Consider the following 26609-nt stretch of genomic DNA (forward strand, 5'->3'; position numbering starts at 1 on the left):
TGAAAAAACGCAGCAAAAACGCTGGTGCGTTTTCTGCTGCAAAAACACTGAATGAGGTGACATGCTCTATTTTCCAAAAAACACAACCAAGTCACAAAATACACAGCAAAAAAAATAAAAATGTGTGAGCAGAGAATTCTGGTTTCTCATAGAATTTGCTGGTATTGCAAACCGCAGCTGAAAATTTGCATAAAAATCAGTAGCAAAATACATTGCAAAAGCCAGCGTGTGTGAATATAGCCTTATTTCAGCTTCATCATCCTGGTAGATGGCAGCAGACTTTTATTAAGAATGTCTCAGTACATTTGTCCATTCATCCTTTTGTGACGACACAGCTTTTTTTCTTAATTATGCCAGACATACTTTCTGATGGCCAAGAGCAATATACCTTTATTTTTATGTTGACTTTTTTTAAACTGTGTTCTTCTTTGGTTGCTCAACACAGACTATTGTTGAACAAGTAACAATACGGAGAAAAACAAGAGAACACTCACCGGTCTAAAAAATCCTCCTTTATTTCATCCATTAAAAATCCATAGCAGGGGAGTCGGTGGTACACGTTGTACTTTAATGTATACTGTATATACAGTACAGACCAAAAGTTTGGACACACCTTCTCATTTAAAGATTTTTCTGTATTTTCATGACTTTGAAAATTGTACATTCACACTGAAGGCATCAAAACTATGAATTAACACATGTGGAATTATATACTTAACAAAAAAGTGTGAAACAACTGAAAATATGTCTTATATTCTAGGTTCTTCAAAGTAGCCACCTTTTGCTTTGATGACTGCTTTGCACACTCCTGGCATTCTCTTGATGAGCTTCAAGAGGTAGTATGAGACCTGTCAGTGAGTCATGTCTGACTCACTGACTGTACCTGTGAGAGCCAGCTTATTGCTGGATCCCATAGGCCACCGTACCATGGGATCATCACATGATCTCAAGGTACCATGGTAACCATCGGGACCCACGATTCTCATCGCGGGGGTCCGATGGTTATTAAGGGGGGTATTTTATCATAAAGGGCCCTCAAAGTCACTTCAAATGTGAGGTGGTCATTAAATAAATGGTTTTCTAAATCTTGTTGGAAAAAGGGGAAATCGCTGGTCAACTTTAAACCCTTATAACTTCCTAACAAAAAAAATTTGGGTTCCAAAATTGTGCTAATGTAAATTAGACATGTGGGAAATGTTATTTATTAACTATTGATTTAAGGGCATGAAAATTCAAAGTTTGAAAATTGCAAAATTTTCAACATTTTTGCCAAATTTCCGATTTTTTTCACAAATATACGCAAGTCATATCGAAGAAATTTTACAATTATCATGAAGTACAATATGTCATGAAAAAACAATCTCAGAATCAGTGGGATCGTTGAAGCGTTCCAGAGTAATTACCTCATGAAGTGACAGTGGTCAGAATTGTAAAAATTGGCCCGGTCATTAATGTGCAAACTATCTTCGGGGGTAAAGGGGTTAAGGGAAAGTTGAGTGCAAGGAAAAAGTGTGGTAGGAAAAGGTGCACAAGCAACCGGGATAACCACAGCCTTGAAAGGATTGTTAAGAAAAGGCCATTCAAAAATTTGGGGGAGATTCACAAGGAGTGGACTGCTGCTGGAGTAGTTGCTTCAAGAACCACCACACACAGACGTATCCAGGATATGGGCTACAAGTGTCGCATTCCTTGTGTCAAGCCACTCATGACCAATAGACAATGCCAGAAGCGTCTTACCTGGGCCAAGTAGAAAAAGACCCAGACTGTTACTCAGTGGTCCAAGGTGTTGTTTTCAGATGAAAGTAAATTTTGCATTTAATTTGGAAATCAAGTTCCCAGAGTCTGGAGGAAGAGTGGAGAGGCCACAATCCAAGCTGCTGGAGGTCTAGTGTGAAGTTTCCACAATCAGTGATGGTTTGAGGAGCCATGCCATCTGCTGGTGTAGGTCCACTGTGTTTTATCAAGACTAGTGATGAGCGAGTATGTTCTGTTAATCATTTCGCCGAGCATGCTCAGGCAAACACCGAGTATCTTCAGAGTGCTCTGTGTTATGTTTGAATCACTACTGTGTGCATGTTTTGCAACTGTTTGACAGCTTTAATAAATGTGAGGAATGTATGTTTCTTAGGCATTCCTCACATGTATTAAAGCTGTCAAACAGTTGCAAATAAGGCACACGAGAGTGATTCAAACATAACACAGAGCACTCTGAAAATACTCTGTGTTCGCCTGAGCATGCTTGTAAATCTCGAATAACGAGCATGCTCGCTCATCAATAATCAAGACCAAAGTCAGCACAGCCGTCTATCAGGAAATTTTAGAGCACTTCATGATTCCCTCTGCCGACAAGCTTTTTGGAGATGGAATTTTCATTCTCCGGGAGGACTTGGCACCTGTCCACACTGCCAAAAGTACCAATACCTGGTTTACACACAACAGTATCACTGTGCTTGATTGGCCAGCAAACTCGCCTGATCTTAACCCCATAGAAAATCAATGGGGTATTGTCAAGAAGATGAGAGACACCAGACCCAACAATGCAGACGAGCTGAAGGCTGCTATCAAAGCCACCTGGGCTTCCATAACACCTCAGCAGTGCCACAGGCTGATCGCCTCCATGCCACGCCGCATTGATGCAGTAATTGATGCAAAAGGAGCCCGACCAAGTATTGAGTGCATTTACTGAACATACATTTCAGTAGGACAACATTTCGGATTTTAAAATCATTTTTTCAAGCTGTTGTTATAACGTATTTTAATTCAGTGAGATAATGACTTTAGTGTTTTCATTGGCTGTAAGCCATAATCATCAACATTAATAGAAATAAACACTTGAAATAGATCACTCTGTGTGTAATGACTCTATACAATATATGTTTCACTTTTTGTATTGAATAACTGAAATAAATTAACTTTTTGATGAGATTCTAATTTTGTGAGAAGCACCTGTATATATACAGGAAAGTCCAAGGTCACTGGAGGACACTTCTGCTGTAATTTACACCACTTTTGTGTTGTCAATGCTGATGATTTTGTTTTCTGCTCCATCATTGTCACGACCCTCCCGGCAAATTTATACCCAAACTCTTAATTTGGAGTTGATTTTTCAGGACCTCACTCTAGCAACTCCATTTTAGTCTCCTCACTAGTGAGCAGTCTACAGTGGAGGCTAAAATGATAAAAAGTCCTCACGTATCTGAAGCTGAACCCATGCAAGTTAACCGCCTATTAAAACGTGAAAGTGCTTAGAGAAAAGAACGGAGACTTTGGGAAAATCTGTGTTTTTATTGTGGCAACACTGACCACTTTCTCGTCAATTGTCCTTCTCGACTACATAAAGCAGTGGCAGTGGATCTCAACTTTTCCGAAGAAGAATCAGTCTTGTCTGAACCAGCGCCTCCAGTGAATGTGGTCATCCATTCAATTTCTTCTATTGCACCCAACAGTAAAAAAGAAAACAAGGACTCTCATTGCTTTATTTTTATCAAGTTTCAAGTTGATTCTCAAATGATTTCCACATCTGCCATGGATGATTCAGGAGCAAAAGGCAATTTTATGGACATCTTTCGCAAATGAACATGGGGTAAAAATTCAAAACAGACTTTCATCTATTATCATGGAAACTGTTGACAGATCTACACAAAATTCGGAACCAGTGAATCAAGAGACTGAACCCTTAGAGATGTTATGGAACCTAATCACCATGAGGTTTTATCCTTCCTACTAATCTCATCTCCACATTTTCCAATAATCCTGGGGTTTCCATGGCTACAGACTCAAAATCCCACTATCAATTTGGAAACCAAAGAAATGTCTTTTCCATCTACTGTACCCTTCCCACAGGCTTCACCAAATGAAGAGTTTGTAGAGGATTCTTGTGCCGATACAGTGTAATACTTTAATTAGCCAGATGATTAGATGTGGTAATCCAAAAGAAATACATTATTGGGTTTTATTAGAGATTGCTGGCTGTTTTATTAATGTTCTGCTTGCTCTTCAGTTTATGTACACTAATTTAGCTTGTAAAGTGTTCAGCATTCCACTAATTTCATTACTATCTAAGCAGCCTCTAACCATTTTTCAAAAGTCGTCTAGGCCTATTGTGTAAGTGTTGAAAGAAGATCCGGCAGAGCCTTCACCACAGGGAATCTCACATGTAGACCCAGGTGATGCGGTCGACCGGAGAAAGATACCTCCACTAATGCACACTTAGCTTTGGAGGGGGTGGGTGAAAGGAGTTCTGCCCATTCAAGAGACTTGAGCCCAGAGAAGCAGAAGGGAGCATGTGTTTCTGTAGCTGTGGGACTTGGGACAGAGAATCAAGGAACATCAGAAAGATGAAAGGAGAATGAGAGACATCCTTCAGGACAGCAGATGGATTGCACGGCATCCAAAGAGACACCGATTTGTATTTCACATGATTCTAGTCAGATATGGATTTGCTCCATTTAACCATCAGAGATACCATAGATACTTTTGGGGAGACCAGGAGAGGACAAAGAAGTCACCTGGTCCCATGGATGTTGTTTGGGCGTTGCTAGGGTGAACCCACCAGTCACCTAGAACCCATGGAGACATTTAGAGTTGCCAGGAGGGACCCACCGGTCGCCTGGCCCCATGGAAACACTCGGAGAGGCCAGGTTGGGACCCTCAGGTCTCCTGGCCTTGTACCTTGATGGACTGCTAGCTTCCTAAGCTTACTGCTACCTCCTCTCTGTGGGGGCCCACCAGAAGCGGGGGGCCACTGGTTGAGGTAGTCGGCCCTGGAAGTCTCCAAAGGTGCAGTTGTTCTATCCTAGGCAGTCGAAGAAGGAAGGGTGAGACTGTGTAATGTTCCGTCTTGGGTATATGATGGGATTGTTCTGTGTGTTTGTCAGTTTGTGGGTCAATAAAGTATTGCCACGCTGTTTTACCCTCACCCTGTGCTGTCTGAGTAGCGTTACGCCCACGGAAGACCCCGGGTCTTCACAATCCTGATTAATCTTCTAAACTACCATCTGTGTATAAAGAATTTGATGATGTATGTGACAAGTAGTATTGTGTCTAGGTGTTAGCTTAGTTTCCAGTCTCCAAGCTCCTGAACATTCTTTCCTAGATTGTTCTCACCCATCTACGGATTGTTCCTACAACTCCTTTTGCTAACTACAAGAACTTCTGCTACTGCTTGCTCTTCTGCTCGTGCTCCTTTGGCCACTGGTTTCCAGAAGTACTGTGCCGATATCGTAACACACCGTCCAATCAACCTTACTGCATTTGGTGGTATCTGAGCAGAAAATATCGGCCATTGGAAACCAAGCATGCCTGAAACTTCACACAGCCTCCACCATGTGTTACAGAAGATGTGCTGTGTTTGGATCATGAGCCGTTTCAAGCCTTCTCCAAACTTTATTCTTCCCATCTTTTTTATACAGGTTGATATTAGTTTCATCTCTCCAAAGAATGCTTTGCACCTTGTGGTGAACCCTCTGTATTTGCTCTTATGAAGTCTGCTCTTTTATGGTGGGCCTAAACACTGAAACACCTTTTTCCTGGAAAGTTTTCTTCACGTAGGTTCATATTGTGAAGGGGCTTTTCTTCATCATTTAAAGGATTCTGCAATCATCCTCCACGGTTGCCTTCAGTGGGCGTGCACACCTTTTTGAGTCCCCAAGCTCAGAAGTGAACTTTTTTTTTGCAAAATATACCATGCTGTTAATTTAGCAACTCCTAATATTTCTGATCATTTGTAGATTTGATCTTTTCTCTTCCATTGAGAGCTCATTTCTGTGTTATGAGTTCACAGCAACAGCTTCCAAATACGAAGCCACACCTGGAATCAGCACAAGACCTTTTACCTTTAATTGATGATGGATTAATGGGGGAAGAGCCCATACAGCCAGTGAAAGAGCTTTTGAAATAATTGTCTAATTACCTTTGGTCCCTTGAAAAAGATGCAGCCCCATATTAAAGAGCTGTAATTCCTAAACCCTATATCCAATTATGATGTGAACACCCTCAAATTAAAGCGGAGAGTTGGAACTTTAAGGCCAGACTGATTATATAATTGTATCCTAAATATGTTTTGGAAAACAACTAAAATGCCCAAACTTGTATCACTGTCCAAATATTTTCTGGACCCAACAATTTAAAGAAATCAAACCAAAGATGGCCAAAAATTAAGCTATTTGTAATAATGAGAAATGACACAGGGAATAAGTATTTAACTCACTTACTTAAGTTTATTTAATACTTCACACAAAAGCCTTTGTTGGCGATGACAGCTTCAAGATACCTCCTGTATGGAGAAACTAGTCACATGCATTGCCCAGGTGTGATTTTGGCCCATTATTCCACACTAACACTCTTAAAATTCTGAAGGTCCCTTGGGGAATCTTCATCATCCTGGTAGTTGGCCCTAAATGCCCCAAAGTTTCTGAGGTTCTAATCCCCAGAGAGCCAATGGGATTGTATATGCTGTTAACTGTTGTTGATCCAATAAAGTCTTATCTGAGTGTGGTCCCCTACCCTGCATGGTCTGAGAAGTGTTAGACCAACGGGAAAGGAGTACGGCAATCAATAGGATGAACTCTGGCCCATGTGGTCTTTGTAACACTGCTGCATGGACAGTGCATGCACACTCAGCTCAGCTACATACGCACATTTACATACACACAGCTCTGCTACATATGCATATTTATATACACAGAGCTCTGATTCACATTTACATACACACAATACGTACATACAATATGTTAATAACATATATAGTTTCTAACCGTCTGAGTTATTTTTGATGATCAACAAAATACGATTTTCCAGAAATTCATTTCTCACACTCTAGGTATGATAATGTCTTCTCTCTGTATCGGATTTTTGATCTTTAAATGGGGCTGTCCACTACTTAGACAACCCCTTCTCATTTCTCATGTTTGGTCCTGTTAATATAAAAACAATTATACAAACCTCCCATGTCTGTGGCGTTCTAGCGGTGTCAGCACTTGCATTTCCAGGGATTATATGACGTTGTTACGTCATGTAAGCCCTGTGCCCAATCAGCCATGGCATGACTGTCTCCACCTTTTAACACATCGAACAATAAGAGAAACTCAGAAAGAAGCTGTAGCCCTGGCTTCCTGTTGATGTTCAATCTGTCCGAAGGCGGGGACAGTGAAGCTGGCGCTGACTGGGCGTAGGGCTCGCGTGATGTAACAACCTCACAATAGCCCCGGGTACACAAGTGCAGACACGGCTGGAACAGCGACAACATAGAGGGTGAGTATGAGTGTTTTTATTTTAATGAGGCCAAACATGAGGAATGACAAGTGGTTGCCCTAGTATTGGACAGCCTTATTAGGAAGATACAATTTTCAGTTAAAACTTTTCAAACATTCTGAACATGAAAACCGCTTATCCCCTGTATGAATTCTCTGGGGCTTATTCAAATCTGATTTCTGGTTAAAACATTTCCCACATTCTCAACAGGAAAAAGGCCTCACTTCTGTGTGGGTTCTCTGGTGCTTAATCAAAGCTGATTTCTGGTTAAAACATTTCCCACATTCTGAACATGAAAAAGGCTTCTCCCCTGTGTGGGTTCTCTGGTGGTAATCAAGATTGTGTTTCCGGTTAAAACATTTCCCACATTCTGAACATGAAAAAGGCTTCTCCCCTGTGTGGGTTCTCTGGTGGTTATCAAGATTCTGTTTCCGGATAAAACATTTCCCACATTCTGAACATGAAAAAGGCTTCTCCCCTGTGTGGGTTCTCTGGTGGTTATCAAGATTCTGTTTCCGGATAAAACATTTCCCACATTCTGAACATGAAAAAGACTTCTCCCCTGTGTGGGTTTTCTGGTGGCTACGAAGATGTGATTTCCAGCTAAAACATTTCCCACATTCTGAGCATGAAAAAGGCTTCTCCCCTGTGTGGGTTCTTTGGTGTATAACAACATCTGATTTCCATTTAAAACATTTCCCACATTCTGAACATGAAAAAGGCTTCTCCCCTGTGTGGGTTCTCTGGTGGTTATCAAGATTCTGTTTCCGTTTAAAACATTTCCCACATTCTGAACATGAAAAAGGCTTCTCCCCTGTGTGAGTTCTCTGGTGGTTATCAAGATGCTGTTTCCAGCTGAAACATTTCCCACATTCTGAACATGAAAAAGGCTTCTCCCCTGTGTGGGTTCTCTGATGGCTATCAAGATACGCTTTTAGGTTAAAACATTTCCCACATTCTAAACATGAAAAAGACTTCTTCCCTGTGTGCGTTACTTGGTGCAAAACAAGACTACATTTATGTCTAAAATATTTCCCACATTCTGAACAGGAAAAAGACTTCTCCCCTGTGTGTGTTCTCTGGTGACTAAGAAGAGATGATTTCTTCATAAAACATTTCCCACATTCTGAACATGAAAATGGCTTCTCCCCTGTGTGAGTTCTCTGGTGACGAACAAGCTTCGATTTCTGGTTAAAACATTTCCCACACTTGGAACAATAAAATATATTTTCTGCTGTGTGAATGTCTTGATTCTTAAGAAAAAACTTTTGGAGAGGAAAACTATTCCCATAATCTGAACGTGAAAATGGATTATTTGCTTTAGGAGCAGTTTGATTTTTAATGCTTATTTTGTGACTTTGATTTTCCTTAGTATTCGGTAATGAATCAGAAGACAGGATCTGTTTCAAAGGATCAGATGACAGATCTTTGCTGTGAAGGGTTGATGGTATATCTGGAGTAATGGCATTCACTTCAATTGTACCCTGTGGGATCTCAAGATCATCGGATTTAAAAATTGAAGATATCAGCTGTCCCTCTGATCTCCTGGTACAGTCATCTGCCAAGAAAAAAACAATTATTATGTTTGAATAAAATATCCCTGAATGTAATATTTTTGAACATTTCTACTTAAACTGTCGGTAACAATGGAAAGTTACGTAGAAAAATTTTATTATTCACCAAGACAATGACAGTTCACAGTCTAATAGAAAACCTCATAGCATGAACCAGTGGAGCGTGGTGTTCAACTGTTTGTTCATTCTGCCTGTCAAATATGGAATAAAAAGCCACCAAACAATGTTATGTAGGCGAAAATAATACCAATAAAAACTTCTACTCATCCTGCAAAAAAACAAGTCCCCACTCAGGTCCATTATCTGTCAGTGGAAAAACAGAGGTTTCCACATTATTAGTGGCTCAAAGGCTCTTAAAAAGAAACATGGCTTCCATAAACCAATCCAGCAATATCCGCTCTCCCAAAAACAAATGCCCCCCTTGCTTCTGACCCTTGCAGTGCGCCGAAACCACATTTAGCATCCATGAATTTGGCATTACTATAGTGAGAAGAACCCAGTAAATTTATTGTGTGCCTCCTGGAGCACAATATGGGCACTATGTGTTGGGTAATAAAATGGCCAATGTGCAATTTTCACTCTCCAAAATTCAGTGCGTGCTAATTTCCGGAAAGTGTCTGTGGAGTCACTAGTCCTATAGATTAATTCATTGAGGGTTATAATTTCCAAAATGGAGTCACTTTATGGGGATTTCTAATGTTCTGGTTTTCTGCCATTTTGTCATATTAGGGCTTCTGCAAATGGTGTATCCCGTCTCCTCTGGGATCTTCTCCTGCGATGTCTGCTTCTGTCACCAGGAACTGCCTCATTCATTCTGCGGGTTGCGCTGGTGATGGAGATGTCGGAACCAGAAGCTCTGGGCGGTGCAGGCTCTGTCCAGCCATTAAGATTAGGGTGCTTGGGACCTGTAGTACCATCCAGTCTGGCAGTATGAGTGTGTGCAATCTAGCTGAAGTCACACTACTAAAGCTCGGAGCATATTGCCAGAAGCTGCCTGATACAGCCTTGTTCTCCTCTGGTTCAGTCCTCTGTACTCAGCGCCTGGCTTGTGTGTTTGTTTCCGGATGTGGCCTTGGCCCATTTACTGACTATTAGTGATGAGCGAGCATGCTTGTCACTACTCGTTACTTACCTGAGCATCACAATGCTCGAAATGCTCAGTACTCAGCGAGTATTTTTTTTTCTTAAATTTTCGGGAGCGAGCTCGAGTCCCGGCCTCACATGTTTGGCACTTTTTAGGCAGCCAATTAACATGTAGGGATTGCCTGCCAGTCACTGTAATGCCGTAGCCATGTTGGTAGTGACATTATAGTGAATGGCTGGCCACATAGCATCATCAGGTCTATATAAGACCAGGGACCCTGCCCTCATCACAGTCTACCCCGGAAATAGGCAGAGTAGGGAGAGCTGCGGCTGAGCGATGCAGAGAATTCTAGCTTTTAGACAGGAATTCCACACCAGTTGTATTTATTTCATCTGAACCAACAGCCCTTGTAATGGCTCATTCTGATGTATATTAATACTGCTGTTAGCAGGTTAGGCAGAGTTTGTGGAGAGATAGTGCACTACAGGTTAGGCTTCATTGCATGTTCTTTCTGGTGCTGTAACTCATATCAATAGCCCTAGTTCTCAGGGATAATAATATTCCTTTTTGCTCTTAATCCTGCTAATTTTTGTGAAAAGCAATATACTACACTATTTTTACTGCTCCATTTGTTTGTTAACAGTATACAGCCACACTTAGTTGATTTGACTAGCATTGCTATGTAGTGCAAGCATAGAAAAAGTCCATCTGTGGTGGTCAGATTTTACTGCGTAATGATCCTGAAATTTTTTGGAATCTGCAAAATATTATACTCCATTTAAAATGTGCCAGTTGTGTGTTGAAAACATACATCCTGACTTGGCCGCTAACCAATAGCATATTGCTATTGCAGTAAAACTTGCTCATCTGAAGTGGTCAGATTTTTACTGCGTTAATAATCGTGAAATTTTGTTGAAGTTGCCAAATATTATACTGCATTTAAAATGAGCAAGGCGCGTAGTAAGGGACGGGGAAGTGGATGTGATGCTGATGGTGCACGCAGAGGCTAAGGCTGTGGGCAAGGTGAAACTGTGCCTGCTGCAGTAGCACAACAAACATCCACATCATGTCGACCTAGCGTCCTGTCTACAAACCCCCACTTTGTAGGGGGTTGCAGAACAACACTCTTGAAGCCAGACCAGTGTGAAAAGGTTGTTGGGTTGATAGCAGACAATGCTTCCAGTCAGTTTCCAGCACCACCCTGTCTTCCACACGGTCCAGTCTCAGTAGTCTTGAGTCTGGACCACATAATCCCGCACCCGGCAACCCCGCCAATCAGCTGCTATTGGTGCCAGTGGCTTCCGTCGGCCGGAAGCGCTTACTTGCAGAGCTTGGCCGTCTAGCTTTAGTGGCCGCCGCAGGGTACTCAAACAATAGTAAGGGCCGCCTGATGGCGCTTTATAAATAGTGAGGCCTGAAAAAAAAATGGGACTTACAGAGTCTCTCTTTCATAAATGAAACAGATGTATCTGATCATGTCTTACACACCACATGGCCAGATAAGGTAGTAAAATGTTAAAATTACATTTACCGGTGAATGCATTTTCCACCGTTGAAGGCAATGTGAACGTGCAAAAACACTAAGTGTGAACATAGCCCAAGGTGTGGAGGAATATTTTTTCTGTTATTTATTTTGCATTATATAGAAGTCATTATCCTGGAAAGAATGTTTCTTAAAAATTGTTGTTTCCAGGAAAATCCATTTTATCTTCGCTTTTGTATTTTTTATTGTCAGCCCGTAAAAGTGGCATACTACTCTGGTAACATTGTTCACAGCAGCGACCTGGGATTCAGAGATGATTCCAGGGGTCTTCCCCATGCTGTTTCCATGCCATTTCAGCACTATTTTCATAGATCTGAACAATTTTTAGACTCCCTCCAGCCCTACGGAGGATATGGGGGGGGGGGTTGGGGAGGGAACCGCCGGAAAATTGCTCGAGTAACAAATAACCGAGCATCACTTCTGACTACTCTTTTGTCTTCTGATTTTGTATTTTCTCTGCCCTCCTTGTTCTGACCCGGCTACCTGACTATTCTTCATATCTCACTCCACAGAACAACAGGTCACACCAAGGCCCAAGCCTAGGTGTCTCTGTGTAAGTCCAGATTCATGTAGATGGGTTAAAGAAGTTAAAGGTTGATGGGGAAAACTGTGACTATAGACAATAACACATCACATTTTCTACTGAAAAGATTAGGCTGAACAGTCTTAGGCTCTGTGCCCACGATGCGTTTTTTCTGCAGTGGCAAAAACGCTGCAGAAACGCTTAAAAAACGCATGGTAGAAGACCTGCCATGTTGCCCAATGATAATCCGCATGTGCTGTGCACAAGCTGCGGAAATTTCCGCTGCGGGTTATCATTACGGAAAAAAACGCAGCACTACCAATTATTTTGCGGATGCGCTGCGTTTTCGCCGCCATTGACTTGCATTGGAAAACATGGAATCCGCATCACTGCATCTGTACATGCGGAATCCAAGCGTTTCAATGTGCGGATGGTACCCAGGTGTGGAGGAGAGGAGACTCTCCTCCACACCCGGGTAACATAGAACCTGTGAAAAAAAGAATAAAATAAAAAATAAATATTATACTTACCTTCTGACGGCCCCCGGTCTCCTTGTCTTCGCTTGCTGGCAGGTCCTTCAGTGTAGTGTACCGCAAGCTGCCGGCATGCCAGGACAGAATGAAGCAAGACTCCAGGGGCCATCAGATGGTAAGTATAGATTTATTTTTCTATTTTTTGACATTCTTTGGGGTCGTTTGCATGGATTTATATAGTGTGACCAAGTTGGCAAGCACTTTCCAAGTGATGCTAAAATCGCTTGGAAAACGCTTGTCAACCCGCATGCGGAAATGCATGTGAAGAACGCTTCACATCCGCTTGTCACTGGCAGGAAAAACGCATGTACAATCCGCATGCATTTTTTCTGCCAGGGAGATGCAGAAATGCTCAGGAAAAAACCCAGAGCATTTCTGCATCGTGGGCACCTAGCCTTAATCAGTAAAAAAAAATGAGAAGAGTAACTAGTGGAGAAACCTCCCTGGAGTAAATAGATTACCAGCAGCCACAAACTCTAAATTATCGTAAAATCCAATATTTTCTGTCAGATGAGCTTCAAGAAGAAATATTAGACATTTAAAGAGAACTTTTTATAATAGTGCAGAGCTGAGGTGTCTTAAATTTGAATATCTGGCATTTGGAAAAGGCAATGGAGACCTCTTTTTAAAGAGACCAAGGAGTTACTGAGTAACATAAGTGAGGCCGACCGATCCCACCACAAATCATACAAAATGAAAATCTGTAAACCAATAGACATAGAATAAAAAAATGTTACATCCCCAACAACAATATATGTATGAGGGGGGAGCTCCAACACTAAACTGGAGTTGCACTCATTTATGGTGGACCATTGGAGCTACTGAGTCCTGACAAGGAGAGTAGAGAAAGTATTAGTGCCCCCATTTCAGGAGAGATTGTGCAGTAATCTGAATTCCTTAGGATTGAAAACATAATGGAATTTATGACGTGGAGTGAATCCATGAAACCAGGGCTGGAGCCAACACATCTCCTGCAGGCGTGAATAAATGTATATTACAGCCATCAGCCACGCACAGCTTAGAGAGATATCATGGCACAGGTGTAATGTTTTCTGTATAGTTTATCACAATCCTGTTTGAAGTTAGTTGGTTTTAAAAGAAATTGAAAAGTCAGGATAAAGGGAAACTCTGCTGTTATTGTACAGAAATTCACACTTGGCCTCACTGCACATTTAATGTTGTCGATCATAAAAGTGAAGTTTGGCCAGAAAGACGGGACGTGGTCATGTAGGGACCATATGAGCACATTCAGCAGCACAGAAGGGAGAGAAGGTAGATTCATCCAATAAGTTATCAGGGTTCTAGGAAGCCAACAGCATCATTACCCTCCGCTTTCCCTAAGAGGTCCATTATAATATTTTTCTTCAAGTGATTTTCGAACTTCTCAGCACATTCTACATAATGTGACAAAGTCACTGGTAAAGTACTGGAGGAGAGATGTGTAGCACTGAGATTGTTAGCTCCAGTAATTAAACATAGGAAAAAGGTTCCAGCACACGAGGGGGTAAATCAGCCATCTTTAGTGATAGAATGATTGAACACCTGTAGAGAGGGAGGAGGTCATAGGATAAAATTCGCAGCCTTTAGAGTATTTGTGGGGTGGGCCTGGAGATAACAGCCGTACTTTAAATAGAAACTGTTCCTGTGTCTGCCTCTTTAAGAAGCTGAGTGAGTCGATCACAATACGCTGACATTTGGCTTTGTAGTTTACAGATCTGGGCAGGCAAGGGTCAACGTCTCCTAATCACAGTGGGTACGTGGATCCTCCAGGTTGTAAGTTCTATAGAAAAGGGCTTTTAATGCCCAAAGTCATTTGGACAGTTTTGGGTGTTAAAATATGTTGTGGTCTAGAGGGAAATGGTGATCACACGATTGTGATACAGCCGGTCTACATCACCCATAAAGCAGCCACAGCCGGTGACTGAGAAGAATCTGTGACTTATCAGCATTTAGTGGTTACTACTCACCTGGATAGTCATATGTAGGAATCTCCTCTTTACACCGCTCATCACCCTTCACATATGTCTCTGTAGTATCAATATGGGTCAGATATTCACCCTGAAACAAATATTGTAAAAGTCACAGACAGATGGAGAGGTCACATCTATGATCAGCTCTAATCCTGCCATCTCCACCGTTCTCATTACACAAGTATAAAACATATAATACTGGTGGATAAAACAAGACTGAGCACAAGACCTTCACATCCATCTACAAATCACAGGGGAGATCTCATGACACCTTCACTCCATCTACCTGATGATCCTGAGGAACATTGGGGTCTTCTTGTTTACAGTCTTGTGGAAGAAGAGGACGGGGACATCTCTCTGGTGTTGTCCTCTTACTGGATAGATCTGGAGGAAACACATACAGGGACTGAATTCATTCTTTACATACAGATAATTATAGGCCGTGTGTATTTAGTCCTGTCTATTACCTGGTGATGTGAGGGGCTGGGGAACCTCCATCATGACGTCCTTGTACAGATCTTTGTGTCCTTCTAAATACTCCCACTCCTCCATGGAGAAATAGACAGCGACATCCTGACACCTTATAGGAACCTGACACATACAATGATATCGTCATCCCCCCCAATCCCTTCATAGCGTTACTGTATAATGTCCCAGCATTCCCAGCAGTGTCACCTCTCCAGTCAGCAGCTCAATCATCTTGTAGATGAGTTCTAGGATCTTCTGGTCATCGATGTCCTCATGTATCAGGGGGTGAGGTGGAGGCCTCGTGATTGGGCACAGAGGTCTTCCCCATCCCTCAGACACAGGGTCCTGACGGCACTCACTAGAGGTCTTCTTCACTACTGTGTAATCCTGGTTATGGAGAGACACATTAATAAATCTCCCTCCAGACATTTCCAGAGTCCTCACCTCTCCAGTCCTGTCCATCTGTTATTCCCATAGATAAGAATGATGTAATGTGACGTCATCAGAATCTCTCACCTCTCCAGTAAGCCGGAAGAGGATCTCTAGGGTGAGGTGTAATAACCTCTCAGCCATCTTGTCTCTGTCCATATCCATCTTTGATGGGTAATTCTGAAAAATTCTCTTATATAGAAGATCTTCACCGACAGCATCTGATATTGTAGAGACCCGAATGAGAAGAAGATGAGCCGATGTAACATCATAAAAATCCTGTGTAATAATACAATTACTGGAGACAATAAGGGGAAATATATCAGGAGATAGAAGGTGTAGGTGTTGTATTCTCTAGTCTTGTATGGACTGGAACATAAGTTGAATTGCTGACTCAGACATCTCCTCCATGCTCCCAATCACTGGCTGTGTTACTCACTGCGTCAGCAGCTGATTGGCTGTAATAATCACAAGTTCGTTGGGGCTGACCAGGAAATACAGAGATTGGCGGGGACCCTAACAGCAATGGTATTTTTATTATTTTACAACATTCAGTTATTTTCATTGACTTCTACTAATAAAACCTATATATTTTAGGCCACAGACAACAAGCAGTTTCTTCCTCGGAGTCTGCAGCTGAATACGTTTCTCATAGACTCATTTTCCATAAAGCTAATTCTCGTCTCATTTACTGACACTGGAATATATTATACTGTGTGTGGGGGGGATGGCGGTACTGTGGGAACATTACACTGTGTGGGGGCATCATATATACTGCATAAGGGCAAACAAAAAACCGAAGAAAGATGATCTAGAGGCCGTATTGTAAAACTACAATAATCTTTATTAGTATCAATAATCAATTTTTTTTTTTTTTTTGGAAGTGCATTGAGGTGAAGGGTGCATTGCTGGAAAAGGAAAAAAAAAAAAAAAAAAAACTCTCTAAATCTCTTAGTTTGCGAGTGTGAACGAGCTGCGTGTGTCCGGAGCGTAAGTGCGAACGAAAGTAAGTGTGTGACTTGTTTTTCAGTGACTTTGTATTCAGGGAGTTTGGAAGGGAGGACTTAGGACTGAATTGCTGACTGTATTTCATTTTTCTTTACTTTACTTTTTACTTAATTAATCCACCTGACCTACTTAGCTGATTCCCCCGTTCATACTTGATACTTAATTGATCCCCCGTCCATACTTAACTGATCCCCCGCCGATATCTAATTGATACACTTGCACATCCCTAATTGATCCCCGTCCATACACCTATATATAAATAATTGTGTTTTGTACTTGTATATATATACTGACTGTATCCCCATATTTAGAATGACGTCCATGTTGGCCGGAGCCGTGCAGTGTACATCTTGCGCAATGTATGCATTCCGTGAGCAACCGCTCGAGGATCCATACTGCTGCGAGAGATGTGAGCATATCGTGCACTTGGAAGCCCAAATTCTGGATCTAAGTGCTCAGATAGCGATACTGAGGAGCATCGACAACATGGAACGGAGTTTGCTGCTCACCGAGCAGACACTCAATGGGTCAATACTGGGGGTGGAGCATAGAGGGGAAGTGCAGGCTGAACAGGCAGGGAGCTGGATAACAGTTAGGAGGGATAGAGGGAAGAAGTATAGGAAGGCTGGTTCAGAACCGGCATTATTGGAGCACGACAGATCCTCTGACCGCCGGGGGAGTGTATGCTCCAGTAATGAGGGGGAGGGGGGAAGTGTAGGGCAGGCAAGACAGGTTCTGGTAGTGGGTGACTCTATTATTAGGGGGACAGATAGGGCAATCTGTCACAAAGACCGGAATCGCCGAACGGTGTGCTGCCTCCCTGGCGCTCGAGTCCGGCACATCGCGGATCGGGTTGACAGGTTACTGGGTGGGGCTGGCGAAGAAGTGAGTGGTAGATGGAGGGTCCTTAAAAATGATTTCAGGGACCTAGGTAGGAAGCTTAGGGCAAGGACCTCCAAGGTAGTTTTCTCAGAAATACTACCAATCCCGCGAGCCACACAGGAGCGCCAACGGGAAGTTAGGGAGGTGAATAAGTGGCTAAAGAGTTGGTGTAAGGCAGAAGGGTTTGGGTTCATGGAGAACTGGGTTGACTTCGCGGTCGGCTACAGGCTCTACCGTAGGGACGGGCTGCACCTCAATGGGGAGGGTGCAGCAGTGCTGGGGAAGAAGATGGCTAATAGGTTGGAAGAGTTTTTAAACTAGAGACGGGGGAGGGGGGGAAACAAGGAAATAGGTGGGATGTGAGGCAAGCAAGGGGGAAGGGGAGAAGTGAATATAATGAGGGTGGAGAGGGGGGTGGGGATAGTACAGTTAGATCGTTAGAGAAGAATAGGATGCTAAATAACCCCAAAGTTTTATCTTGCATGCTGACCAACGCAAGAAGCCTGACCAATAAGGCGGATGAGCTGCGGGCGCTTATATCGGAGGAGAGGTATGACATCGTAGGCATAACAGAGACTTGGCTAGACGATAGCTACGACTGGGCGGTAAATTTATTAGATTATAGTTTATTTAGAAGGGACCGGAAACAGGGGAAAGGCGGAGGAGTCTGCTTATATGTAAAGTCATGTCTAAAACCCAGACTAAGGGAAGATATAGGAGAGGGAGAAGAGGGGGTCGAGTCCATGTGGGTAGAGATAGAGGGGGCAAAAAATAATAATAAAATATTACTGGGGGTTTGCTATAAGCCACCAAATATAACAGAGGAGAATGAGAATCTGCTATTAGGACAAATAGACAAAGTAGCAAATCATAATGAAGTGATTGTAATGGGGGATTTCAACTACCCGGATATTGACTGGGAAACAGAAACCTGTAGATCTCAGAAAGGAAAAAGGTTCTTGACAAATATTAAGGATAATTATCTCTCCCAACTAGTGCAGGAACCAACGAGAGAGAAGGCCGTGTTGGACTTAATATTGACTAATAGGCCTGATAGAATAACTGAGGTACAGATAGGGGGGCACCTAGGTAATAGCGATCATAATATTATCGACTTCAAAATGCCCTTCAGTAGGGTTATCAATAAGGGAACAACAAAAACATTAAACTTTAGGAGGGCGAAGTTTGATCAGCTGATAGAAAACATTCAACTTATTGACTGGGACAAAGTACTTAATCAAAGGAATACGAATAGTAAATGGGAAACCTTCAAAAGAATTCTGAATACTCAGTGCGAGAGGTATATACCGTATGGGAATAAAAGGGCCAGAAATAAGAGGAAACCAATATGGTTGAACAAGAACGCAAAAGGGGCGTTAAATAGCAAAAAAGAGGCATTCAAGAGATTAAAACAGGAAAACAGTAAGGAGGCACTAATGTGTTACAAGGAAAAAACGAGAACCTGTAAAAAACAAATAAAAATAGCGAAGGAGGAAACAGAGAAACGTATTGCTAGGGAAAGTAGATCAAATCCCAAACTGTTCTTTACGTATATAAATAGTAAAAGGATTAAATCGGATAATATTGGACCAATAAAAAGTGAAGAAGGCAAAATCATAGAGAAAGATGAGGATAAAGCTAATCTATTAAATAATTTTTTTTCGACAACTTTCACAAAGGAAATAGAACTAACAGGAGAAATGAGAAGTGACAAGCTTAATCCTCCACTAAGTATGACTAATCTAACCCAAGTTGAGGTACAGAAACTCCTCAGTAACATTAAAATAAACAAATCACCAGGACCTGATGGCATACACCCACGGGTACTAAGGGAACTAAGTAATGTGATAGACAGACCGTTATATCTTATATTTAAGGACTCTGTTGAGACTGGGTCTGTACCACTTGATTGGCGACAGGCGAATGTAGTGCCAATATTCAAAAAGGGAGCGAAAAGTGACGCCGGAAACTATCGCCCGGTGAGTCTGACGTCCGTTGTGGGCAAAATTTTTGAAAGCTTCATTAAAGAGGCAATTATGGAGCATCTTGATGCTAATAATCTTTTAATCCCGAACCAACATGGATTCATGAGGAATCGCTCCTGCCAAACAAACCTGATTGACTTCTACGAGGAGGTTAGCTCTCGATTAGATCAGGGGGAACCAGTGGATGTCGTGTATCTCGACTTCTCAAAAGCGTTCGATAGCGTGCCACATAATAGGTTGGTATACAAAATGAGAATGATGGGGCTGGGGGAAAATGTCTGCAAGTGGGTAGCTAACTGGCTAAAGGATAGAAGGCAGAGGGTGGTTATAAATGGAATAAACTCAGATTGGGTAAGCGTCACTAGTGGGGTACCACAGGGGTCTGTACTAGGCCCAATGTTATTTAATATCTTTATTAACGACATAGTCAACGGGATAAATAGTAAAATATCAATATTTGCAGATGACACAAAGTTATGTAAAACAATTAATACAAAAGAGGACAGTGCAGACCTACAGAGGGATTTGGATAAGCTGGGTAGGTGGAGCATTAAATGGCAAATGAGGTTTAACGAGGAGAAATGTAAGGTCATACATATGGGAAGGAAAAATGGAAGTCACCAGTACTCACTGAATGGGAAATCATTGGGGAATTCAGAGATGGAGAAGGACTTGGGCATCTTGATTGATAGCAAACTAAATTGGAGTGCCCAAAGTCAGGCCGCTGCTGTAAGGGCAAACAGGGTAATGGGATGTATCAGAAGAGGTATAGCTGCAAAGGATGAGAACATTGTTCTTCCACTGTACAAAGCACTGGTCAGACCCCACTTGGAATACTGTGCTCAGTTATGGGCCCCAATATATAGAAAGGATATAAATGAGCTTGAAAAGGTACAAAGGAGGGCAACAAAATTAATAAAGGGAATGGAGGGACTGCAATACCCAGAGAGGTTGGCAAAACTAGGACTATTCAGCCTGGAAAAGAGAAGGTTGAGGGGGGACATAATAAATGTGTACAAATATGTTAGGGGACAGTATAGAGATCTTGCCCAGGATTTGTTCAAAAGGAGGGATATTACGGTAACAAGAGGGCATTCACTAAGACTGGAAGAGAAAAGGTTTCAGCACCAGCATAGGAAGGGGTTCTGTAGCGCCGGCGTCCCTGCCCTCTGCTAGGCAGGGACGCTGTTCCCCTCACCCCTCTGCTCCGAGCCCGGCGTCCTCTCCTCCCGCTCTGCTGGCAGCGCGCGCTCCTTCCTGGCCACTGTGCTTAGGGCGCACGCGCGCTCCCTCCCTCTTAAAGGGGCCGCGCGCGCCGTCCTAAGGAGTCCCCGGCCAATGGCCGGAGGACTTCACCATATATAAGGCACCTCCTCCAAAATGGAGGTGCCCGAGCAATGTTGTTGCACTGCTCACTACTCTGCTTCAGCCCTCAGGTCCCGTTGCCAGTTACCTGCCAGTTACCTGCCAGTTTGCTGTCTGTTTCCTGCCTGACATTCCTCCTACCTACTTGCTAGCCTGAGGTCCGACGGTCTGCCTTCCTACTCCTGTCAGTCTGTCTATGGACCAGCTTGCCCGCTCACCTGGGAGCGCACATCTGCTGCCTGCCTGCTAGCCTACCTGGAGGCTCTGCCGTCACGTGCTGTGACCACCTGCCATTCCAGAGACTCCTGCCCGCTCACCTGGGAGCGCACATCTGCTACCTGCCTGCTAGCCTACCTGGAGGCTCCGCCGTTACGTGCTGTGACCACCTGCCATTCCAGAGACTCCTGCCCGCTCACCTGGGAGCGCTCATCTGCTGCCTGTCTGTTGGCCTACCTGGAGGCTCCGCCGTCACGTGCTGTGACCACCTGCCATTCCAGAGACTCCTGCCCGCTCACCTGGGAGCGCTCATCTGCTGCCTGTCTGTTGGCCTACCTGGAGGCTCCGCCGTCACATGCTGTGACCACCCGTTTATCCAGAGACTCTCGCTTGCTCACCTGGGAGCACACATCTACCATCTGCCTGCTAGCCTACCTGGAGGCTCAGCCATCACAGGTCGTACCTACCCTTTACCCAGAGAGACTGCCCCGGTCACTTGCCGTGACCTCCTGCCCGTTCATCCAGAGACTGCCCCGGTCACTTGCCGTGACCTCCTGCCCGTTCATCCAGAGACTACCCCGGTCACTTGCCGTGACCTCCAGCCCGTTCACCCAGAGACTGTCCCGGTCACCTGCTGTGACTGCCTGCCCGTCTTCCCTGGTCGCCACCCGCTCCCTTACAAGGACCGCCCCCTTGTATAGTAGCTCAGAGGTTCCGCCTCCCAGACCCGTTACAGTTTGCTCGGGCCAGGGAACCCGGTGGCACCCAAGCTCCCTCACTCTCGGACCTGTGTCATGAACTGTCCCGTCAGAGGTCCCAACAGGAGTCCATCCTGGGTCACCTGCGGAATGTCAATTCTCGCCTGGACACTCTGACTGCTCCACCAGCAACCACCGCCAGTGCCATGACTCGCAATCCGGCAGCTCCGCTGCCCACCAATACTATGGTATCCTACCCCGGACCCCGGCTTTCTGCACCTCCTCGCTTCGGAGGCGACTCCGCTCAGGCTCGGGGCTTTATAAATCAGTGCACCCTGCACTTTGAACTCCTGTCCCACCAGTTTAACTCCGACCGGGCCAAAATTGCCTTCATCATGTCCCATCTCACCGGGGAGGCCCTGGCCTGGCTAAATCCTCTATGGGAGAGAGGAGACCCCCTGGTGTCCGACTTGCCTGCCTTTCTCACGGCTTTCCGGAAAGTCTTCGACGAACCCGGACGGAAGACCTCATCTGCATCATCTCTGCTACGCCTCCGTCAGGGAAGTCTCACCGTGGGCCAATATGCCATACGGTTCTGTACCCTTGCCTCGGAGCTGGCCTGGGATAACGACGCTCTGGTATCTGTCTTCTGGGAGGGTCTGTCCGGCCGTATTAAAGATGAACTCGCCGGTCGAGACATTCCTACCACTCTCGATGACCTAATAACTCTTGCCACCCGGATTGACCTACGGTTCCAGGAGCGTGCCAAAGAAGTCACCCGTGAGAGGAGGTTTCCACGTCTAGCTCCTACTTTTCAGAAACCCGTCACTCCCTCCGTTTCTCCCCAGGTACACTCTCCTGAGCCTATGGTCGACCAGACCAAGATGGTCAAAACCCGTCTGGACTTACGCCGTGCCGAGGGGAGCTGCTTCTACTGTGGCAGTAAGGAGCACCGGATCCGTACCTGCCCGGAGAGGTCGGGAAACGCCTGTGTCTAGGTTCGCTCAGAGAGGTCGACCTAGACAAGAATAAATCCTCTGTAGCGCTGGCGTCCCTGCCCTCTGCTAGGCAGGGACGCTGCTCCCCTCACCGCTCTGCTCCGTGCCCGGCGTCCTCTCTCCGCTCTGCTGTCAGCGCGCGCTCCTTCCCGGCGTCCTCCTCCCGCTCTGCTCTCAGCGCGCGCTCCTTCCCGGCCCCTGTGCTTAGGGCGCGCGCGCGCGCGCTCCCCTCCTCTTAAAGGGGCCGCGCGCGCCGTCCTAAGGAGTCCCCGGCCAATGGCCGGAGGACTTCATCATATATAAGGCACCTCCTCCAAAATGGAGGTGCCCGAGCAATGTTGTTTGCACCTGTGTCTCACCTGTGCTTCAGCCCTCAGGTCCCGTTGCCAGTTACCTGCCAGTTACCTGCCAGTTACCTGCCAGTTTCCTGCCAGTTTCCTGCTAGTTACCTGCCTGATTCCTGCCTGAATACTTGTTACCTGCCTGCCTGCCTGAGGTCCGACGGTCTGCCTTACAACTCCGGTCAGTCTGTCTAAGGACCAACTTGTCCGCTCACCTGGGAGCGCACATCAGCTACCTGCCTGCTTGCCTGAGGTCCGACGGTCTGCCTTACAACTCCGGTCAGTCTGTCTATGGACCAGCTTGCCCGCTCACCTGGGAGCGCTTCTCCGCTACCTGCCTGCTTGCCAGCCCGGAGGCTCCGTTGTCACGTGCTGTGACCACCAGCTATCTCAGAGACTCTTGCCCGCTCACCTGGGAGCGCATCTCCGTTACCTGCCTGCTTGCCAGCCCGGAGGTCCCGTTGTCACGTGCGGTGACCACCAGCTATTCCAGAGACTCTTGCCCGCTCACCTGGGAGCGCTTCTCCGTTACCTACCTGCCTGCCAGCCCGGAGGTTCTGCCGTCACGTGCCGTGACCACCTGCTATTCCAGAGACTCTCGCTTGCTCACCTGGGAGCACACATCTACCATCTGCCTGCTAGCCTACCCGGAGGCTCCGCCATCACAGGTCGTACCTACCCCTTACCCAGAGACTGCCCTGATCACTTGCCGTAACTCCCTGTCCGTTCACCCAGAGACTGCCACCCGCTCCCTTACAAGGGCCGCCCCCTTGTATAGTAGCTCAGAGGTTCCGCCTCCCGGACCCGTTACAGTTTGCTCGGGCCATGGAACCCGGTGGCACCCAAGCTCCCTCGCTCTCGGACCTCTGTCTTGAACTGTCCCGTCAGAGGTCCCAACAGGAGGCCATCCTGGGTCACCTGCGGAATGTTAATACTCGCCTGAACACTCTGTCTGATCCACCAACAACCTCCGCCAGTGCCATATCTTGCAATCCGGCAGCTCCGCTGCCCACTAATACTATGGTATCCTACCCCGGCTCTCTGCACCTCCTCGCTTCGGAGGCGACCCCGTCCAGGCTCGGGGCTTCATAAATCAGTGCACCCTGCACTTTGAACTTTTGTCCCATCAGTTTAATTCCGACCGGGCCAAAATTGCCTTTATCATGTCCCATCTCACCGGGGAGGCCCTGGCCTGGCTAAATCCTCTATGGGAGAGAGGAGACCCCCTGGTGTCCAACTTGCCTGCTTTTCTCTCGGCTTTCCGGAAAGTCTTCGACGAACCCGGACGGAAGACCTCATCCGCATCCTCTCTGCTACGCCTCCGTCAGGAGGGTCTCACCGTGGGCCAATATGCCATACGGTTCCGCACCCTTGCCTCGGAGCTGGCCTGGGATAACGACGCTCTGGTATCCGTCTTCTGGGAGGGTCTGTCCGGTCGTATTAAAGATGAACTTGCTGGTCGGGACATTCCTACCTCTCTCGATGATCTAATAACCCTTGCCACCCGGATTGACCTACGGTTCCAGGAGCGTGCCAAAGAGGTCACCCGTGAGAGAAGGATTCCACGTTTAGCTCCTACTTTCCAGAAACCCGTCATTCCCTCCATCTCTCCCCAGGTACACTCTCCTGAGCCTATGCAGGTCGACCAGACCAAGATGGTCAAAACCCGTCAGGACTCACGCCGTGCCGAGGGGAGCTGCTTCTACTGTGGCAGTAAGGAGCACCGGATCCGTGCCTGCCCGGAGAGGTCGGGAAACGCCTGTGTCTAGGTTCGCTCAGAGAGGTCCACCTAGACAAGAATAAATCCTCTCCATCCCTGCTGTTGTCAGTTTCGATCATCTACGGGGAGAACCGTTATTTCGAACTAGCCCAACTTGACTCTGGAGCAGCCGGGAACCTTATTTCACAGTCCCTGGTTGAGAAATACCGCATCCCCACCAAACCTCTGGCTGTACCCTTGTCTGTCGCTGCCGTGGATGGGGGCCTCTTACCTCGCCCCATTCAACTCATCACCGAATCCATTACCCTGCAGGTGGGAATGCTGCATTCTGAAAGTATCTCCTTTCATGTTCTGCCTGGACTCTCTCACGCCCTCTTGCTAGGTCTGCCCTGGCTCCAGAGACATGCACCCGTGCTAGACTGGCAAACCGGAGAGGTCCTTCGCTGGGGACAAGACTGTCATAAAACCTGCCTGGTGCCCGTCCATCCCGTCCGTCCCTCTCCTACTCCAGCTAATCTACCTGGACTTCCGATTCCTTATTGGTCTTATGCAGATGTCTTTAATAAAAAGGAGGCAGAGACATTACCACCACATAGACCATACGACTGTCCCATCGATCTGCTACCCGGTACTACTCCTCCCCGTGGGCGTATCTATCCTTTATCCGCTGCTGAGACCCGGTCAATGTCCGAATATATTGAGGAGAATCTGGCCAGAGGATTCATCCGGAAATCTACCTCCCCGGCGGGAGCAGGCTTCTTTTTCGTCAAAAAGAAGGACGGCTCTCTCCGTCCCTGTATAGACTATAGAGGCCTAAACCTGATCACGGTGAAGAATAAGTACCCCCTTCCGCTCATTCCAGAATTATTTGATCGCCTGAGGGGGGCTAGGATCTTCACCAAACTGGACCTTCGTGGGGCGTACAACCTGGTTCGTATTCGTCAGGGGGATGAATGGAAGACGGCATTCAACACCCGGGACGGCCACTATGAATACCTGGTAATGCCCTTTGGTCTCTGTAACGCTCCTGCCGTCTTTCAAGAGTTGGTCAATGACATCTTCCGGGACCTTCTCTACTCCTGCGTAGTGGTGTACCTGGACGACATCTTGGTCTTCTCTCCGGATCTCCAGACTCACCGGAGGGACGTTCGTCAGGTCCTGCTCAGGCTAAGGCAGAACCATCTCTACGCTAAATTTGAGAAGTGCCTCTTTGAGCAGACCTCGCTTCCGTTTCTGGGCTACATTATCTCTCAGACCGGCCTACAAATGGATCCTGAGAAACTGTCTGCCATCGAGAAATGGCCCCGACCGGAGGGGTTGAAGGCCATTCAGCGATTCCTGGGCTTCGCCAACTACTACCGCCTCTTCATACCACACTTCTCTTCCCGGACGGCCCCAATTTCTGCGCTCACCCGTAAAGGTACTAATCCCAAAGAGTGGCCACCCGAAGCAGAGGAGGCCTTTCTTTCCCTTAAACAGGCCTTCTCTTCCGCCCCGGTGCTGCATCGCCCAGATGGCAACAAACAGTTCTTCCTGGAAGTTGACGCCTCCTCCTCTGGAGCCGGAGCGGTACTTACTCAAAAATCATCTTCCGGGAGGATGGTAACTTGTGGCTTCTTCTCTAAACTCTTCTCCTCCTCTGAGCGCAACTATTCCATAGGAGACCGAGAGTTATTGGCCATCAAACTGGCATTGGAGGAGTGGCGTTACCTGCTCGAGGGGGCTCTTCACCCAGTAATAATTTACACTGACCACAAGAACTTGGCTTACCTCCAGCATGCCCAGAGACTTAACCCGCGCCAAGCCCGGTGGTCCTTGTTTTTTGCTCGTTTTGATTTTGTCCTTCATTTTCGCCCGGCTGACAAAAACGTCAAGGCGGACGCCTTGTCTCGGTCCTTTCTGGTGTCTGATCTCGAGGAGGATCCGAAACATATCATCGATCCCGCCAGAGTAATGCAGGTGGCTCCCGTGAGTCTAAATCGTCTTCCTCCTGGTAAGACGTTCGTACCAGTACCTGATCG

The 26609-nt window shown here is 45.8% G+C and overlaps 2 protein-coding genes across 2 annotated transcripts in view; both read right to left on the reverse strand.

Annotated features, from left to right (window-relative positions):
• LOC141222891 (gastrula zinc finger protein XlCGF66.1-like) overlaps positions 1-26609 on the reverse strand; it is a 146613-nt gene that overhangs the window by 111426 nt on the left and 8578 nt on the right. The window lies entirely within an intron of this gene.
• Positions 7335-15669, reverse strand: LOC141222890 (uncharacterized). The gene is made up of 6 exons (XM_073666723.1): positions 15463-15669; positions 15154-15333; positions 14946-15069; positions 14765-14862; positions 14476-14566; positions 7335-8809 (listed from the first exon to the last, which is right to left on the reverse strand). The coding sequence occupies exons 1-6, from the start codon at positions 15538-15540 to the stop codon at positions 7455-7457; spliced, it is 1926 nt and encodes a 641-aa protein (XP_073522824.1). The 5' UTR covers positions 15541-15669; the 3' UTR covers positions 7335-7454.

The sequence above is a fragment of the Phyllobates terribilis genome, unplaced genomic scaffold (assembly GCF_046119375.1).
Source record: "Phyllobates terribilis strain yellow unplaced genomic scaffold, ASM4611937v1 Scaffold_364__1_contigs__length_1914224, whole genome shotgun sequence".
Classification (NCBI taxonomy): Eukaryota; Metazoa; Chordata; class Amphibia; order Anura; family Dendrobatidae; genus Phyllobates; species Phyllobates terribilis.

Coding starts and splice junctions, on each gene's coding strand:
- LOC141222890 (XM_073666723.1), bottom strand. CDS start 15,540: ATGGATATGGACAGAGACAAGATGGCTGAGAGGTTATTACACCTCACC. Junction 15,334..15,462: donor TCTTCCGGCTTACTGGAGAG/GTGAGAGATTCT, acceptor CTCCATAACCAG/GATTACACAGTAGTGAAGAA. Junction 8,810..14,475: donor TCCTACATATGACTATCCAG/GTGAGTAGTAAC, acceptor TTTTCTTGGCAG/ATGACTGTACCAGGAGATCA.